This window comes from Gracilinanus agilis, chromosome 4 (assembly GCF_016433145.1).
Source record: "Gracilinanus agilis isolate LMUSP501 chromosome 4, AgileGrace, whole genome shotgun sequence".
Classification (NCBI taxonomy): domain Eukaryota; kingdom Metazoa; phylum Chordata; class Mammalia; order Didelphimorphia; family Didelphidae; genus Gracilinanus; species Gracilinanus agilis.
In genome coordinates, this window is record NC_058133.1 from 187,545,331 (window position 1) to 187,563,394 (window position 18,064).

General features: G+C 50.9%; 1 protein-coding gene across 28 annotated transcripts in view; it reads right to left on the reverse strand.

Annotated features, from left to right (window-relative positions):
- CACNA1G (calcium voltage-gated channel subunit alpha1 G) overlaps nt 1–18,049 on the reverse strand; it is a 93,611-nt gene extending 75,562 nt beyond the window's left edge. For all 28 annotated transcript variants that reach the window (XM_044674024.1, XM_044674018.1, XM_044674002.1 and 25 more), the window contains exons 1-8: nt 17,778–18,049; nt 9,469–9,580; nt 9,136–9,269; nt 8,146–8,243; nt 5,518–5,677; nt 4,751–5,051; nt 4,416–4,508; nt 1,672–2,464 (exon numbers count right to left, since the gene is read on the reverse strand). In XM_044674024.1, coding sequence (XP_044529959.1) covers nt 1,672–2,464; nt 4,416–4,508; nt 4,751–5,051; nt 5,518–5,677; nt 8,146–8,243; nt 9,136–9,269; nt 9,469–9,580; nt 17,778–18,049 — 1,963 coding nt within the window. The remainder of the gene's footprint in view (nt 1–1,671; nt 2,465–4,415; nt 4,509–4,750; nt 5,052–5,517; nt 5,678–8,145; nt 8,244–9,135; nt 9,270–9,468; nt 9,581–17,777) is intronic.
- Nucleotides 18,050–18,064: the final 15 nt, after the last annotated feature.

An 18,064-nucleotide genomic window follows, 5' to 3' on the forward strand; every position in this document is an offset into this window, starting at 1 on the left:
CAGCTACATAGCTTTCCTGACTCCTAATCTAATGTATAGATTATACCATGCCCAACCATGGTGTACCAATTGGACATATATACCAATATGATATACCATGCACAGTCAGCTTCTCAACTCCTTCCACTTTTATGACTTATTGAAATATGGAAATCAGGTGAAACAATTATTTTAACAGAACTGAACGATAGCAAGGGCCATCTATGGGCAGGGCTGGCCTTTGGTTCCTTTGGTTTTCTCGTTTAATTTGTTTAGTTTTACAGTGAGAATGACTCTACTTCACCATCTACTTTTTTCTTTTCTTTTGCTGAAGTCTAGGGTCCCGTTAAGCTTTTCAAGAATTAGGCACCTGCCTTTGCCAGCTCTACACTGCTATCCCAATCCCATCCCAGCCTGAGGGTCTTTCTCCTGGACTCAAGAGTATAGGGTTGGAAGAGCAGCTTAGTCATTAAGGAGGAGACAAAAGAGAAAGGAAGGAAGGAAGGAAGGAGGGAGAGAAGGAGGGAAGGAAGGAAGGAAGGAAGAAAGGAAGGAAGGAAGGAAGGAAGGAAGGAAGGAAGGAAGGAAGGAAAGAGGGAAGGAGGGAAGTAAAGAGGAAAGGAAGGAAACAAGCATTTATTTAACACTTACTATGAGCCAGGCACTGTGCCTAACACTTTACACATATGAACCTCACAACAACCCTGGGAGGGAGGTGGGTACTTTTATTATCCCTATTTTATACAGCTGAGAAAACTGAGGGAAACCTAGGATAAATGACTTGATCAGGATTATACACTAGTAAAAGTATTTGAACTTGGGTCTTCCAGACTCCAAGATCAGTGCTCTTTCCACTATGCCATCTAGCTGCCCGCTAAAGATGAAAAATAAGATCTTGCTTATAACTGTATCTCTTGGATTAGCTACCATACTCAAGTGTAAGGATGAAGCATCAAAAGTCCCTTCCTTTAGGAGGTAAGCATTTCCAGTGCCCAGATACCAAAAGCTCCTCAGCCTTGATGCCTGACAATATTTACATATCTCATTACCAAAGTGATTAAGGAAAATGTTCAACCCTTTGCCAGTTTGTCAAATGAGTGTTGAACCACTGGCCATGTTACCAAGTAGAAAGAATCCACCTAGTTCAAAGCACCTTCTCTAGTAAGCTTCCTGTGATGACTACTTTGTCTCCCCATAGCATTTGTGGGGTCATAGCTTTAGAGATCTTTAACAATCATCTCATTTTATAGATGAGGAAATGGTGGCCCAGAAAGGAAGGCTAACTTCTTCTTCTTCTTCTTCTTCTTCTTCTTCTTTTTTTTTAATCCCTTACCTTCTGCCTTAGTATGGATTCTAATACAGAAGAGAAGCAAGGGCTGGGCAATTGAGGTTAAGTGACTTGCACAGCATCACACAATTAGGAAGTGTCTGAGGCCAGATTTGAACCCCAGAGCTCCAGTCTCTGGGCCTGGCTCTCTATCCACTGAACCAGCCAGCTGCCCCAAGTCTATCGTCTTATGTCAATCTCTCCTCCACCATCCTGAACAATCCCAAAGAGAAGAGATAGTTGTTTCTATCAGTCAGACTTGACCCTCCCCTTTCTCTCTCTCTCTCTCCCATCAGAACCCAGCACAAAGGGCTATTTCAAAGACATCCCCAAACCCCAACTACCCCCGCCTCCAAAATGCTCACCTGTGCTTTGTGTCTCCAGTAGCTTGTGCATGGAATTATAAGGTCCAGGTGGGATGTTGAGGTTAGTGAGAGTAGGGGGCCCAGGGGCAGGAGCTGCTTCTACCAGTGCCTTTTCCTTTAGCACCTTGGGTGGGGATCTGGAGTGCATGGTGGGATATACTTTTCCTCCACCCGAATTTCTACTGGGACCCTCTGGAGAGGACCTGGGAGGGGATGCTTGGCAGCGCAGGGGCTCTAGGTGGCAGTCAGCATGGTAGAAGCTATGTACAGATTCAGAACCCCCGGAAGAACCCCCAGGGTGGACACTGGTGGGAGGTGGAGGCAGCATAAGCCGGCGTGTCTCATTGGCATCGCCATCACCGATCTCTGGATTGGCATGTGGAGCTCTCAGGGTCCCATTGCCCAAGTGGTAATGGTGATGATGATGATGATGGTGGTGAACTAGATGATGGATGGATGGGCGACGGCGGTGGGAACGGGGGCAGCTCCCACTCCCAGTGGGCTGGGTCTCAGAACCTCCTCGGCCACCAGGACTGGTTATAAGGCCAGCTCGTGCCCCTACCACCCTGGAGGCCTGGGCTAGTCTCCGGGCAGCCTTCCGGAGGATGTACACCAGGTATTTAAGCAGCTCCTCATAGCAGCTGCCCGGTTCAGAGAAGCTGGCCAAGGTGCTGGCATTGGACAGAAATCGAACCCGCTGTTCCTTCATTAGCTGGCTCTCTCTCTGCTTAGTTTCTGAGAACTGTGTGGCAATCACCACCAGGCACAGGTTGATCATGAAGAAGGAGCCCACCTGATGGGAGGGGAGATTTCAGGGGAGAGAAGAAATCGTAGTATGAGGAAATAGAGACAAAAGGGGGATAGGGAGGAAATAAGCATTTATATAGAACCTATCATGTGCCAAACATCACACTAAGCACTTGTTTCATTTTGTCTTTTTAAGCAAATATTATCTCATTTGATCCTTACAACAACCCTCTGAGGAAGGGGCTATTATGACCCTCCATTTTATACTTAAAGAAACTCAGGCAAAAAGAGATTAAGTGACTTGCCTAAGGTCATAGAACTAATAAGTATTGGAGGTCAGATTTGAACTCAGATCTTCCTGACTCCAGGCCCAGCTCTCCATCAACTGGGCCACCATAGGAGACCATCTAGTCTAATTCAGATGAAGAAACTGAGGTTAAAAGGAATTTCTGGCCCAAGGTCACACACAAAGTAGAGTCAAGATTCAAACCCTCCCCCTCTAAATTCAATGTTCTTTTTTTTTTTTTTTTTTTGCCACATCAGATGGAATAAAAAGGGAGGAGGGAAGAAGTAGAAGGGATGAGTTATGGGAAGGGGGAAAGCATGAATTTAGTGACCCTCCCATGGCTAGGTTGGAGGAAGAGGAGACTTGGTAGAGCTACATAGAATCACACAACCATAAAATTTCCAAGTTGGGTGGGACCCTAGAGATCAGTTATGGTAAAAATTAGCAAGACAACTGGCCCTCCCCTGAGTGAGGAGGGGAGGCCTGAAGGACAGAACAGCTAGTGGAAATGGATAAGGGTGGCTAAAAATGCCAGAATTCCACCTCCTATTCCCTTCCCATTTCTTACTTAGCCTGGCCTGGAAGTACCCACCACAAATTACATGAGTCCTACTCCAGGATTTGCCGTATCTCACCTGAGCCTTCATTACCCATCCCACCCCACTGATACGTCAACTTTTCTACCCTGAATCCCTTTCCTCTATGCCTCAGTTTCACCAGAAATCTGGGATGGCCACAACTGGGAAAACTATTCAGAATGAAGGACATGAATATTCATGATGACAATGCAGATTTTTCTCCCCAGAGTCTGTCCTGATAATTATGATAATTAGCCTCATTAATGTATTTCAGGACACTGTTTTGAGAGAATCATCATGGGTGGGTGTAGGAGAATAGAAACTGGTCCCTCCACCTGTCTGCCCAAGCTCCCTCACCTAGACCCTCTCCCCTGCCAATCTCCATCCTCAAAAAATTGCACAATTATGGAACAGTATGAACTGTTCCCTCCCTTTCATCGTGATTCCTCTTCCCAGAATGAAGCCAACAACTGAATCGGCCTCCATGGTCAGATGTCTCTGGGCAGGCTAGGCAACTTTTCTGTATACTTAACAGAGAGGAGGGAAGGAGGGATTGTCCTCTAGGACATCTCCTTCTCACTCAGAGTCCTGGTATCTGTTCCTCATTTTATTTTCTTCTGTCTATGTTGGTCACATTATGTCTCTTTCTGTCTCTTTCTCCCCTTCCCTCCTCCTGGGATCGTCTGGGATGTTAAGAATGGTGTCTCTGCTTCTGCCTTCCTCTGTATATCTGCCCTCTGTCTCTCTCTAAAGCAGGAGTTTTGGCCTTGAGTCTATAGACCCTCTCCCTCACCCTGCCAAGGTGCATGGATAGATTTCAGAGAGTACCTCAGTTTTGGAAGGGGGGAAAATTATATCTTAATTTTTCACTCCCATCTGATTGAAATGTAACATTTCTTACAATTATGAATATAGGCAGCAAACTGTTATTCTGAAAAGGGGTCCATGGGCTTCAGTAGACTACCAATGGGGCTCCCAATCCCTCCGGAAAAAGTTTAGCACCTCTATGCTAGAGCTGAGGGTGGGAGGATTCTGAGGGAGTGTTGCCCAACCCCATCCTCTCCCCTTTTCCCCAAGTCTACCCAACCCCACAGGACCCATGCCTTCCCATCCCAACCAGAGAAGCCACTCACAATGATGAGAAGAATGAAGTAGATGAAGTTGTAGAAGGAATGAGCATCCATCACAAAGTACATGATGTCTACCCAGCCCTCGAGCGTGATGACCTGGGGAAGATGAAGAGGCCTGGAGTCATCTTTCGGGAGCTCATGCTATGTGTGGAAGGGAGCATGGGAAGGAAGACTCGCTGAGATGAGTGTGGTTCACACACAGTCTGGAGTCATCTTTGCAGAGGTCTATGGCCACAACCCTAAGAAGTTTGAGTCCTGGGACCTGAGTTCAGGGCATCTTAGGGGTCTGAGATACTGGAATCCAGGTCCCCAGGCTGCCCATTTCCCCCCATACACACCTGGAAGATGGCGATCCAGGCATAGCCGATATTGTCGAAGTTGATGGCTCCCTTGAAGGGGTTGTGCTCACCAGCAGAGCAGTTGGTGTAATATTGGTTCCAGTTGACACAGGTGGTATTACTAGAGCTATTGTAGGCGTCATAGTCGAGGCCACAGGGGGGACCACCGCCCCCTTCTCCTCGAAGCGTGGGGACACTTCGACAGGAGCGCATCCCATTCTCCCGGGGCTGGGAGCAGATGAAAGGGCTCTCGTCCTCATTCTCGGTCTGATAGTAGCGTTCTAGGTCCACACTCAGAGGGCTGTGGGGTGGGGAGGGAGTCAGGGATGAGGCTAGGGGAGTGGGGAAGGGTGTCAGAGGTAAAACCCAAGGTGGGAGCACAAGAAAGTAAGATGGGGGGTGGGGGATGGGAGGGATAGAAGGGCAAGTGATTGGGGATGAGAAGGTAGAGGGCAAAGTGCAGGAAGCCAAAGGAAATGGAGTAAAGGGCAGTGGGACTTTAGGAATGGAGGACAGGAAAATAGGGCCATGAGCTACGGACAAGGAGCACAACAGCAAGAATAGGGGATGATACCCTAGAGATGGTGTCTGAAGGGCTATCCTAGGGAATAGGGTGAGAAATATCAAGAAAAAATTGGGGGTCTGGAATCGAGCAGAGACAGGAAGTGAGGATATTCAGGAAGAAAGACAACCTCCCCCAGTTCCCAGTGGTCTTCCCCTACCATCTCCCAGGTACCCTAACCAATCACCCCATTCCCTATACTCACATGCTGAAATTCTCTGGAAGGAAGCATCGGTTTCGAAGGAGCCCAGCCCAGAGCTGAACTCCCACAATGCCAAAGATGAAGAAGACGAAGAAACAGAGAAGGAGGACATTGCCCAACATGGGCAAGGTGTCTAGCAGCAAAGTAACCAGGATTCGCATACCTAGAGGGTGGGCAGAGGCTGCACTGTGGGGGCAGAAAGGGGGGAGGCAGCAGGGAGGCCCCAGAACTGGTGCAGTAGGTTAAGCATCCAGAGACAGATTTTAATCAAGGACTTTCTAGGCCAGTCCAAGCCAGCCTGCCTTGGGCTGAAGGGGACTCTGAGGGGAAAAGGGTTGGGAGCCCATTTCTTTGTCTTTCAGGTAGTGGAAAGGAATATGCACACTCCTAGGTGCCTGACACAGGGCTGAGTGTTTTGCAAATATTATCTTACTTGATCCTCACAACAACCCTGCAAGGCATGTACTATCATCATCCCTATTTTAAAGCTGAGGAAACTGTGGTAGACAGTGATTAAATGACTTGTCTTGGATCACATAGCCAGTAAGTGAGGGCTGGATTTGAACTTGGGTCTACCTGACTTCAAGCCTAGCACTCTATCTATTGCCCCACCTAGCTAGAATGATAGGCTTCACGATTGATTTTCACCTGGGACTTTTTTTTTGTAGATGCTAAAATTCCTCACCTTTCCTATAAGCCCCCTTACTTGCCAGGGTATTCCTCTTCTCCCCTCTGCTGTCAGAATTGTCTGGCCATTGAGTTGAATCAATAGGGAAACAGAGGAGCAACTAGGTGGCTCAGTTTTGGGAACCAGGCCTAGAGATGGGAGGTTCTGGGTTCAAATCCAACCTCAGACACTTCCTAGCACTGTGGGCAAGTCCACTTAAGCCCCATAGCCCAGCCTATACTGCTCTTCTGCCTTAGAATCAATTCTAAAACAGAAGGCAAGGGTTTAAAAAATGGGGAAACAGAGGCAAAAAGCACCTAAAGGTCAGAGGGATGCTTACTGGACCACCTCTGTCTCCAAACCTAACTAAAAGTTCTCCAGAATCTCTTCTTTCCTCCCAAGTTTCAACCCTTCATTCCCAGAATACACCCCTTCCCCCCTTTAGAATGCACCAATTTGGAGTCCTGATCCAGTAATCAGGATGAATCAATGGAGGCATAAACCTGACATTCACAGAAATTGATCTAAGACTGACATTTCCCCTTGCTCTCCCCCCTCCCCCCCAATCATTGATTTTTCATCACTCTGACTCTGCGCCTCTCACCCACCCCATTAAAGGAAGGCTTTCCTCTCTTCCTCGTGCAGGTTTATGACTTAATCAGGCTGCTTTTGTGCATGGTCTGAATCTGCCCTGACCCTTCTTTAAGTGCCTTGCTGCCCAGACCTCTGTAAGAGTAGTTGGGCCTCCTGTCTTTCCCTCTCCACAAACAATTAACAGAATTGGACGAGCCATGTGACTGCAGCCAGGCTCCCCTGCACAACGTCTGCCCCCTCCCCCGGCCCCCAGGCTTCTCCACTGCCTCCCCCCTTCTCCCAAATCCACCGCACAGCAGCAGAGATCAATTCTTCAGGGTTTGCATTAAGGGAATTACACTGATGGTTAGACAGAGGCCAATAAATCAGCCGGCCATCACTCGAGGTGGGGGTGAAAGTGGGGGATGCGACACCCAAGACCTCTAGAGCTACTGTGAACACCAGCATAGCACAACGCCTGGGGACACACTCAACACTGGACTCCCACCCAGAGACACCCAGGCACACACAGGAGGTAACTCATGCACGTAGTCACATGCAGCTGTCATCACCCAGACACACACACACAGAAGACTCTGACCCAAGAATCCAGAGCCTCGGCCTCCCATTCCACCCCCGCCCCTGCCAGGGCCCATCCACATGTGGCTTCGCCCACCCAGGGACCCAGCACCAGGCCTCAGGGGCTATGGTGGGGGATGGACAAGCTCAGGGGTAAAGGCAGGGAGTTGAGGCTGCCAAGGCTGCTCTGGCCCCATATTCCAAAGCTTTCACTGCTCTAGTTTAATTTAGATAATGGCTCTAGTGAATGTTCCAAATGGGGTGAGGGAGAAGGAAAGAGGCCACAGGCAAAGGAGACTACCACTGGGGAAGTAAAGGAAAGTCACAGGCAAGGGGTGGGGATGGGGTTCAAAAATAACCCAGACTGGGGGCTGCTAGCTTTGCGCCCACCCTTACCCCTCCCAACCTAATGAGGCATGGACAGGGAAAGGGGGGAGAGTCAACAGTGTATCTTTCCAAGTTTGAACCAAAAATCTGGGGAAGAGGGATTGCTCTAGTCTTAATGAAATAAGGAACAGTCTGGTAGCTCTCTAGACCACCATCCCATCCCCACCCATGTCCATTGTCCTCTTCTACTCTGTCTCTCCCAGACCACCACAACTCCCCAAAGGATCAACTATCACACCCCCAGAGGCAGATTTCAAGTTTCATTCCAACTTCAGAGAACCCCTTCGATTTGCCCCCAAAGACAGAGATATAGTCAGTCCTGTCTCGACTGCCCTCAACCCAACCATCTTCGGATATTTTCTTGGGGATGGGGAGGGGACTTATTTTATCTTGTGCCCGCTTGCCCCAGGGAAAGCATCACTCACTGGGGACTCGGTTAATTGCTCGAAGAGGCCTTAATACTCTGACAGTCCGAACAGCAGAAAAACTGACATTCTGGAGGTCCAGGGAGTATTCGAGCATCCTGTAGGAGAAAGGCCAGTATTTAGGGGACACTAAGAGGTAAGAAGATTCTAGGCGAATGGAAGTTCAGACGAGGGCAAAGGTTAGAATCACAGAACGGCAGAGCTAAGAGACTTGAGAGATTGCCTAATCCAGCTGTCCTTGTTTTATAAATGAGGGAACAGAAACATATAGAGATGAAGGGGCTTGCCCACTGGGGTAAAGCAGTGGTGGCTCTGGGACTAGAAGCCACCTTTCCTAACTATGAGTGCAGTGCTCTTCCCACTGAGTCAGGTAGCTTGAAACAAGGCTCTTACCCCATCCGCAGACTGCAAGGCTCAGGGGGATGGAGCTGTTCTTTCTCTTTCTGGATGAAAAGACAACCATGGTCCCATCCCAAATTAAGATCTTTGATTTTTTTCGGAACAGAACAGCCCCAAAGCTGAGGATCAATGCAGTCATAGAGATAGGACCTCAATCTGTGATTTCCTTGGGATTGTAAAGTTCATCCATAAGTACAGGAGGACACCTTCCCTACAGTGTATAGTCTTACAGTTTCCTATATTAAGAGGTTAAATGACTTGCCCAGGGTCACACAGTCAGATGTCAGAGGAAGGACTTGAACTCAGATCTTCCTGGCTAGAAGGAGAGTTCCTCATATATTATAATATACCACACTGCTCCTTTTTTTAGAATAAACATATACAGAGAGAAACTTAGAGCCCTAGGGCAGGAATGTGATTCTTTAGTGACATCCTCAGTGCTTGTGCCTTGCCTGTTGAATTGGGTGTGAGGTGGTGCTTCTGCACCACTCTCAGAGAAGATGGAAAATCACTAAAGAGAGAAGGAGTTACTCTATCAATTGGCCTTGACTCTGAGGAACAAGGAGAACAAAGAGTTTCTAGAACACTCACCCTGCAATGACGATGAAAAAGTCCAAGCGGTTCCAGGTATCTCCCAAGTAACACTTCTTCCCGAAGATGCCCAAGGCAACCATCTTCACCACCATCTCCACAGCGAAGAAGGCGAAGATGAAGTCATCAAAGGCCTGAGAGTGGGGAGGGGGCTGGGGTCAACTCTGAATGGGGAAGGGGTAGAACTGAGGAGAGGCCATGGTGGAGGGAGGGGAGGCCTGCTCCCCGAGGGGAAATGGTGACTCTGGTGGACCCAGAGCAGAAATTTGGAGCCTAGGAGTCCACCTTCCCATCCCCCTGCAGCCCCTGGCCCCCTCCCCACCACTAACACACCTGCAAGATCCTGCAGCGCTGGGAGTCACAGGCGATGTCCTCACATGGCTGAAACATGCCCAGCGTCACACAGTTCAGCAGGATAACCAGCATGCTGACCCGTTCGAACCAGGTTCGGGTAGCAGTCAAGGGAGCAACCGGCCATGGGTTCGGGTTTAAATACTCACTTCCTCACTTCTTCTCCCTGGAATACCCACCCACCCATCCACTGCGGCCCAGGAGTGTGACAGAAAACAATCCAAAGATGCAATGGCTACCCAGCAGAAAGATGTGGGGCAGGAACAGACACACCTAAGATCAAAGAAAACCTGATCTGGTTGGAGAGATGGCCTGAGAGACCTCCTCACTGAGCTTCCAGATTCCAGATGCAGCCCAGCCCAATTCCTCCTCAGCCCCCTGTGGCCTCATGGAGCCATCCCTAGGAGTGGGGAGTGAGAAGTTTAGAGGCCCAGACAGACTCCTGCCCTCCGGCTGGGGCAGTGAACAGGCCACACACAGAGTTATGCACAGTCACACGCCCCATCACATCTCCCTTGCCCTCCCTGACACAAGCACAGGGTGGGCTCAGCAGACCATCACTGGGGCAGGCTCTTGGGTAGCTGGACATCCCTCAGCCCTCCTCTTTGCCCTCCAAGCCCAGATGGAGGGAATGACTGCCCTGGGAAGTAGGAAGAGGCATCAGAACGACCTCTGCAGGGTGGAGCAATCCTACCCCCAGAGACCAGAGAGGGATGTGACTTGGACCCCAAACATCGGCCATTCAGTTTTGTTTTTTTTTAAGGAGAAATGTCTCTGACCTGGGAAGATAAAGGGTCGGAGTCGGGACGTGGATGGAGAGAATAAGGGTTGGGAGGAGAGGAGGAGGATGAAATAGAGCCGTGTAGGAGAGCTCTCGCCAGCGTTGCGCAAATCTCGACCTTTGCGGGCTAGAACCGGTGCCCCGGCGGGGGCGAAGCTGTTCGCCATAGTCAGTCGTGGCTAAGGGGGCAACGACATCTGGCTGCGGGGCTCTGCCCGGCGCCCATCCCTCCAAGCTCTCTAGCGCCAGTGTTCCACTCCCTCCCTTCCTCCCCTAAATTCTGGGTCCAGCTCAGATCCAGCCCTCTGCCTAGCCGAGTGCCTGCGGGTCCTCCTCGTCCTTCTCTTCCAGCCTCCAATTCCAGAACCTCTGGCACTCGCAACGCCCCTTCCTCTCTGTGCCCCAACAAGAATGAGCTTCCAATAGTTAACTGTCAGAAGATGGGGGGTTGGGGGGATGGGTGGCGAAGGAAGGACGGGAAAGAGTGCAGTGTTTCCATGGAACCATTTCTTTGAGTAAAGCCGATGCTGGTGGATCTCTCCCCAGAGCAGGGGTCAGCCAGAGTTCACGGGGTGGGGGAGGGGGTGCTGAAGCTCGGGGTGCAGGCTGAGCTGCCAGGCCTCCTCGATGCTCTGGGCTCCCGACTGCCCTTCGCCCTCACGCCTGGTCAACCTCTTCCCAGAGTCTTCTGGGAAGAAGAAGGTCAGCGGCCAGAAGGGCTGTCACACCCGTCTTTCCCTGGGACTGTCCCCTCTTCTGCCTTCCCCAGGAGGTGGTCCTCCCCCGTGGCTTTCCCCAGGGAGGTTGCGGGTGGAAGCAAGAATTCAAAGTAGAGGCTTCCAAGCCAGGAAAGAGGGTGTGGGAGTGCCTTGGGAAGCCCAAGCAGGGTTTACCTGAATGAGAGTGGGTGGGTGGCTCTGTTTGGAAGAGGAGCGGATGGAGCAGATAACACACACACAGCTTGGCAGGATGACTTCCATAGCACTTTGCTCATGCTTCTCCTACAACATTGGCCATACTCTGCCCGTAGCATAATTCTCTGTGTTCCCGGCTCATTTTCCCTACTAGATTTTAAACTCCCAGAGGGCAAGGATCCCATCTTATCCTTCTTTGAACCTCGCCCCACCCCCTGCAGAGCCTAGTGCAGAATAAGCTGAGGGAGCAGTGGTTGCTGAATGAATACATTCCCCCTTCGCACACCCACTGGAGACTAGAAGTAGTCTCCCCTCTCGAGGTTCTTACAGCAGTAATGAGGAAGTGGTTGGGTTTCCCAGGTTGGGATGGGGGTGGGATGGGCGGGAAGATAGACAATTAAAAGAACTTCTCCCAGTCAGCCCCCAAAAGGGTTTGGATGAGCTGGGAGAATGCTCCCAGACCCAGGTCAATGGGATAATGTACTTGTCTCAGGCTTTAGCCAGGAGGAGCTCACCTTTTAGAAAACTAGAAACAGTAAGGTTTTTTAAGAAGAGGGTGATCATGGGAAGGAGACTATGTACCTCTCACCCAGTCCAGCCTAGTGTATGACTTGGGAGGGATGATAGGGAAGGAGCTTAGTGAGATACATGAACCAAGATCTCTAAAGTCCCTAAATCTAAAATCTTGATGCTAACACACACAAACACCACATTTCCATGGTCAAAGGTGTAGATATTCACAAGGGAGGTGTGAGTAGAAGGGAAGAGGAGCAAGGGAGCAAGACAGTGCTGTCTCTGTCCTCCACGGAGCCCCCCACTCTAAAAGTTCTGAGGCAGGGGCCTGACATTTTGATAAGAGGTACAGCTTCTCTCTTCTCTCAACTGTATACAGAGCACAGAGAATAAGAGCTTCAAGGGATCTCATCCAGCTTCTTCCATTTGACAGATGAGGAAAATGAGGCCAAAGAAAGGAAATTACTTATTCAAGATCATTCAACTATGGAAGCATCTACTAAAGTGCCTCCTGAGGATCAGAAGATATCTTCAGAAAATCTCTATTCACCTCTCTGTTTCTTCCTCCCTCACCTGACTAGCCCCAAATCCTCAGAAATGGTCAGGAGAGAAACTAAGGCACAGGGAAATTGGAAATGGGATATATTGAGCTGTTCCCAGGTCTGTGAAACCACTGCCTGGCCTGAACCTAGCAATGTTAGACTCCCGGTTGGGTGTCCTTCTTTCCCTCATCCCAGGGTGGGGCTCATCTCCATGGGAACAGAGCTCCATGTCACTGTGTGATGTTCCTTTTGTTGCCATAGTAATGGTAGGATGTGTCACTAGGTTGGTGTTGATTTGTTGCCATGGTAATTGAGGTGACCCCCCCCTTCCCCCAAGGCTGCTCTCCCCTCCTCTAGTGGGGAAGGGACAGTAGAAAGAAATGAGGAAACACAGGTTACCAGGTGGGGAGAGGGGAGAAACCATGTGATATATCCTATGGCAACCAAGGGAACAGGGGACACTGGTTGCCATAGTGACTGGGAGAGACCTGTGCAGTCACGTGGTCACTGTTGCTATGGCGACTCTCCCGGCTGGAGTGGCTCCGAAAGGAGTTGGGGGGGGAGGGAAACTGGAAGCGCTCTCTCCCTCACACCACAGGTCCAGCCCCCCCCCCCCCAATCTAGAGGAGGAAAGCAGAGGCAGGAGAAAGCCGGCTTCCATCCTCCTGTCCTGGGAGAGAAGAGGAGATGATCTTCTCATGTATTCAAAGAGGCCCCAAGCTACCTTCCCTTGCCCAGCCACCAGGGGTAAAGGGTGAGAAGAGTGGGACACTAGAGGGAGAGAGCCCCCGGGGTTCTGGGAACTTCAGCAATTCCATGGGCACCAAGCTCCTTTTGGACAGAAGGGCAGACACTGTTCAGCTTTTGGGGTGGGTAGGAAGGGAGTCATCACCCAACTAAGGACCCAGCAGAGCCCCTTGGCCAGGCGCCATTGCCTCCCCCTCCCCAAACATATACACTGCTTGTGTCTTTCTCCCCCTCCAGTGTGTGGGTGTTGGGGAGAGAGGTTTCTAGCTGAACTGGAAAAAAAAATGCCAAGAAAGACAGCAAGCTCCACCCAGAGACATAGATACAGAGACACAGAGGGAGAGAGACACAGGCCTACTGGAATCTTTGGGAGGGAAAGGGGGCCAGAAATCTTATTCAAGTGTCTACAACTGTATGTGCATGCATGTGTATGTGTGTGTGAAAGAGAGGGGTTATGCTTGTATGTGTGCAAGCAGATCTGTGTGTGTGTGTGTGTGTGTGTGTGTGTGTGTGTGTGTGTGTGTGAGCGTGCTCGCAAGCGGTTGTGTCTGTCGCCATCCTGGCTGAGGCCGGCAGGGTGGGGTGAAGAGTTGGAGTCTGAGCAGCTGGAGGAGTGTGGGGAGGGGGAAATCCCAGAATTGGCTCCAATTGGGGCCACTGAGTAAGAGTAGCTGGGGAGTCCCCAACTCTGGGAAGGGGAGGGGAAGGGGGTGTCTTTAGTGTAAGAAATGTCTATGGCAGATTTGAGACAGGTGACCTATTCCACCCTACTCTTTAATATACTGCTCCCCAAATTTCTCACTGACACCTCAAACCTTTCCCCCAGACCCCCAAGCCTTTTTTCTGACACCCCACCCTCCTGGGGAGTCCACGGACCTGAAACTGGGAGGTGGCAATCAGGAGGTAAGACAGGAAGTCCTCAACTCCCCAATTTCTTCTAGGGGGCCAGGACAGAGATCAGAGTAATATGGCATCCTGTAAAGCCTCACTTTTCACATCCCAGATCTCGGTGAGAAAGAGACAGGTAAGGCAGGAAACCAAAGACCCTCTAAAAGGAAAAAAATCCATAGATCTCTTGCCCTCCCCCTCCCACCAGACACACTCAGACACACACAATGACGCACAGTCACACACTCACACTCACTTCTGGAAGTCATTAGGGCTCCTGCCGCTCAGGCCTCCTCCTCCTGGCAGGCTCCCCACTCCCCCCTCCAGCCCTGCTTCTCCCACTCCCCCTCCCTGGATCCCAAATGCCAGCCTATGATTTCTAAATGAGAAAAAGCTGTGCTGGGCTCTGAGCTTGGAGGAACTCCTACACAAACTTCCAGATGTGACATAGCCAGGAGAGGGAATGCTCAGGATCTCCTTTGGTTGGGGGGGAGAGTCAGCAAGGGGGAACGCAAAGAGGGAAAACACACGCAACCAAGAAGTACACATTAGTGAGGAGAAAACAGGCACCTATGCCTAGTGGAGCAGGGATTCAATGGGAAGCAGGGGGAAATTCCTTCTGACCCCATGTTAGTTACTCGTCTTTAATTCAGGCACCCCCTACCACACACACATACCCGCATGTAATGCCAGGCCATCCCTCATACCCTTCCTTATTGCTTTTCCTCACTCCACCCCCTACATCCCAGATGGGGCCTTGGGCAGGTTTCTTCTCCAGGAAACAAGGCCTCTTTGGGGGGTTGGCCTTGGTGGGCCGGAGGGAGGGGTAGAGAGTGACATGCAGAGAAGGGGTCTGGCTCTCTTCTTAGTCTGAAGTGAGGGAAGAAGAGAGTGGGAGGGGGCAGGGCAAGAGGCATAAACCAGTGTTATAGGGCTGAATGAGATGCTGTAGAAAGAGGAAGGAAATATTGAGGAAGAGGGATTCAATTCAGAGCCTCTGGCAAAGGCAAGAGACACATTTCCTTAAGCTGTGAGTATGCTGTGTGTGTGTGTGTGTGTGTGTGTGTGTGTGAGAGAGAGAGAGAGAGAGAGAGAGAGAGAGAGAGAGAGAGAGAGAGAGAGACAGAGACAGAGAGACAGAGAGAGAGACAGAGAGAGAGACAGAGAGACAGAGAGAGAGAGAGAGAGAGAGAGAGAGAGAGAGAGAGAGAGAGAGAGAAAGGGTATGAGAGAGACAGAGACAGAGACAGAAAGTATGTGGGGAGTGAGTCTAAGCAGCATTGTTCTTAACTTCTCGTTACCTCCCAGGCCTGGTTACCCCATCAGCCACAATTTCCCCCCAGAAATACCCCTTTCCTGGCCCTCCAGAAACAGGGTTGAGACTAGACAGGGCTCCAAATCTCCCTCTGGAATAGTCTCCACCCCTCACCATTCATTCTGATCTTCTTTTCCCCAGTCCATAAGCCAAAGATGCCCAAAGTGGCGATTGCTAAATTATGACTTTCTGGCTCCCCATCATGGGTCCTGTGCACAAACACAATGAAAGTGTTGTGGGGAGAAAGGGATAATGGGCAAGTAGGAATACACCTTCCCCTCAGAAAATCCCCTAAGAGTTCAATTTATTAGGTAAGTTGGGAGGAGTGGAGACCGTATCCTTTGCTGATACTTCTATTCTCCTGAAGCAAAGGTGGGTAGGCCAGAAGAGAGCTGCTACCTTTTCCATTCATGGTTTAAGGGCTAGCTTAAGACTCATTTCCCTAGAGTGTGTGCCTGTGTATATGTGTGTTTTGGGGGTGGGGGGGGTTGAGGAGAACTGGGAGTACACTTCCTTCCATTCTTTAGATCTATTTGAAGGGAAGAAACTGAGGCATAAAAAGGTAGGAGTGGGCATTACAGGCTTTAGAATAGGCAAATCTAAACAGCCATCCACATTTTACAGTGCACTGCCTCACCACCACCACCACCCCCCTCCTAATTTCCCTCATTCTGGGGTTTGGAAAGGAAGTAGAAAGAAGATACAATCCAGGAGGTTCTCATGACTACAGAGCAGACTAGGTGAGGTGCTGGTGGGTTCATGTGGTTTAGGGGGATGTTGGTGCCATCTGAGTTTAAAGAGAAAAAGAGGATTGGGAGGTAGGGAGACCAGGAACCCAGGTCTCCAGTTCTGCGTAGAAGAGAAAGGGAAGAGCTGGGAGAGCAGGATTCTGGGAACTGTGAGAGTTTAACTGCAGAGGGCGAGGGTGGTCTAGACACACATTTCCCCCTTTCCCTCCCTTCTCTCACAGCCCCAGGGTTTGGGAATAGGCAACAGGAATCTCAAGGGGGGAAAGACAGGTTTAGGTTACCCCAGATTACTGGGTCTCAAAGAAGCCCCTCTTTGGGCTATAACAAAGACAAGAGAGAAGCAGTCAAGACACACCATATCTCAATGAGCCTCCTCACCCCCCAAAACCCCCCAACAACCCCCACCACCAAAACAAACAACAACAACAAACAGGTTCTGTTCTAGGGAAGCGCTTTGTGACTGAATCTGAGCAGGAAGCAGCCAGAAAAGGGGGGGGGGGGAAGCAGGAACAGGGTTTCTCTAGGGAAGCCAAGCCAGCTATTAGAAGAGGGAGAAGAGCCTCACAACACAGGAGATTAGATTGAAAGAAGGGGGTGAAGATGATTCTTTTCTACTTTGGGGTGGGAGCTACTAAACAGACCAGAGAGGCCAGACACAGAGAAGGGCCAACCTGAATTTCTTCTAAGGAGGGGAGGGGGAGAGACGAAAAGCACACTCATGCCCTCACTCTACAACCCTCATTTTAGGGGATTGGTCATATTCTCCCCTACTGAAGCATTCATTGAAAGAAAGCATTGGGGGGGGGGGGAAAGCAGATCCCATTTGCATAATTGGGGGGCTCTGACTAACTGGATTCTTCCCTCTCTACAGAGCAGTTCCCGAAGCTGTCTACCCCCACGGCCCTCCCACCCCCATCATACACACACCCGCCTGCTGGAGATCCAAAGCAAACTCCTCACATTTAAGCATCCCCACACCCTGAAATAAGGAAAAGAGGGGCGGGTAACTTCGGGGAGCTCAGATTTGATCTCCAAATCTGCTCAGTTCCCGCCAGGGGCTCAGCTCTAGCTTTGGGGGCACAACCACCTCCCTCCCCATCCCACACATCTTGTTCTCATTCTCAGCCCCTGACATCAGCCGCCGCCGGAATCTCCTTGTTGTGCCTCCAGCCCGCTGCGGGGGAGTAAGGGGTGGGGGGCAGATGAGGGGGGCTTAGAAACATCCCCTCCCCAATTACAGCTCCTGTTTGGTCGGTAAAACCTCAGCGCCAGGGTCGAAGTGGGGAGGATGGACCCCTGATCCTGTAGCAAACTTTGAAGTGGGGGAGATGGCAAGAAAGGAAGCGCAGATTACAGCTCCCCCTCCCCCATTTACTGCTTCTCTGCTTGCTTCCCCCCCCCCAATTTAGGAAAGCAAATCCAGCCCCTATCGGTCAGGGAAATCAATAGCTTCTGCATCTCCCCACATCTGGAGGGCAACGATTCTCTCCCCTCCCCACATCTGGAGAGCGTCCAGCTGCGGAACGGTCGGCGCACGTTCCTCCCTCGCCCCCTCCCCCTCCCCTGTCTCCCCCTTTCTAGCAGTACAGCTCCGATTTTCACCCCACTAGAAGGGTTGAGATGGTGATGGCTGTCTCTCCTTTGGAGTCCTGGCCTTACCTGGTTCTCCCCTCCCCCCCTTACTCTAACAGCCCCCCCCCATCAGTTCCCTCTTCCCTCCAGTCTCACCTGTCTTCCCTTCACCTGTGATTCACCCCCCCCCCCAAGCTGTTCCCCTCCATGCTTACTTACCTGTCCCCCACCAACCCACCCATTTCTCCACTGCAGTCTCCCGAAGGATATGGGTTACAGACCAGACGGAGGCACCAGCTCCTGGGGCGACTCTCCTGGCTCAGGTAGAAGAAAACCACTGGGGCGAGCGCAGGATAGGGCAGTCCCTCCGGCTCCGGCTCCGAGTCGGTACTGCCTGGGTCTTTGTCCCCTGGCCCCAGCCCCGGCCCCGGCCCCGGCCCGGGTCCCGACAGGCCACCAGATCCTGACAGGTCGTTGAGCCGCACCAAGGTCTTGGGCTGCCCGAACTCTTCGGCATTGGCTCCATCTTCCTCTTCGTCCATCCTCCCGCCAGCCTG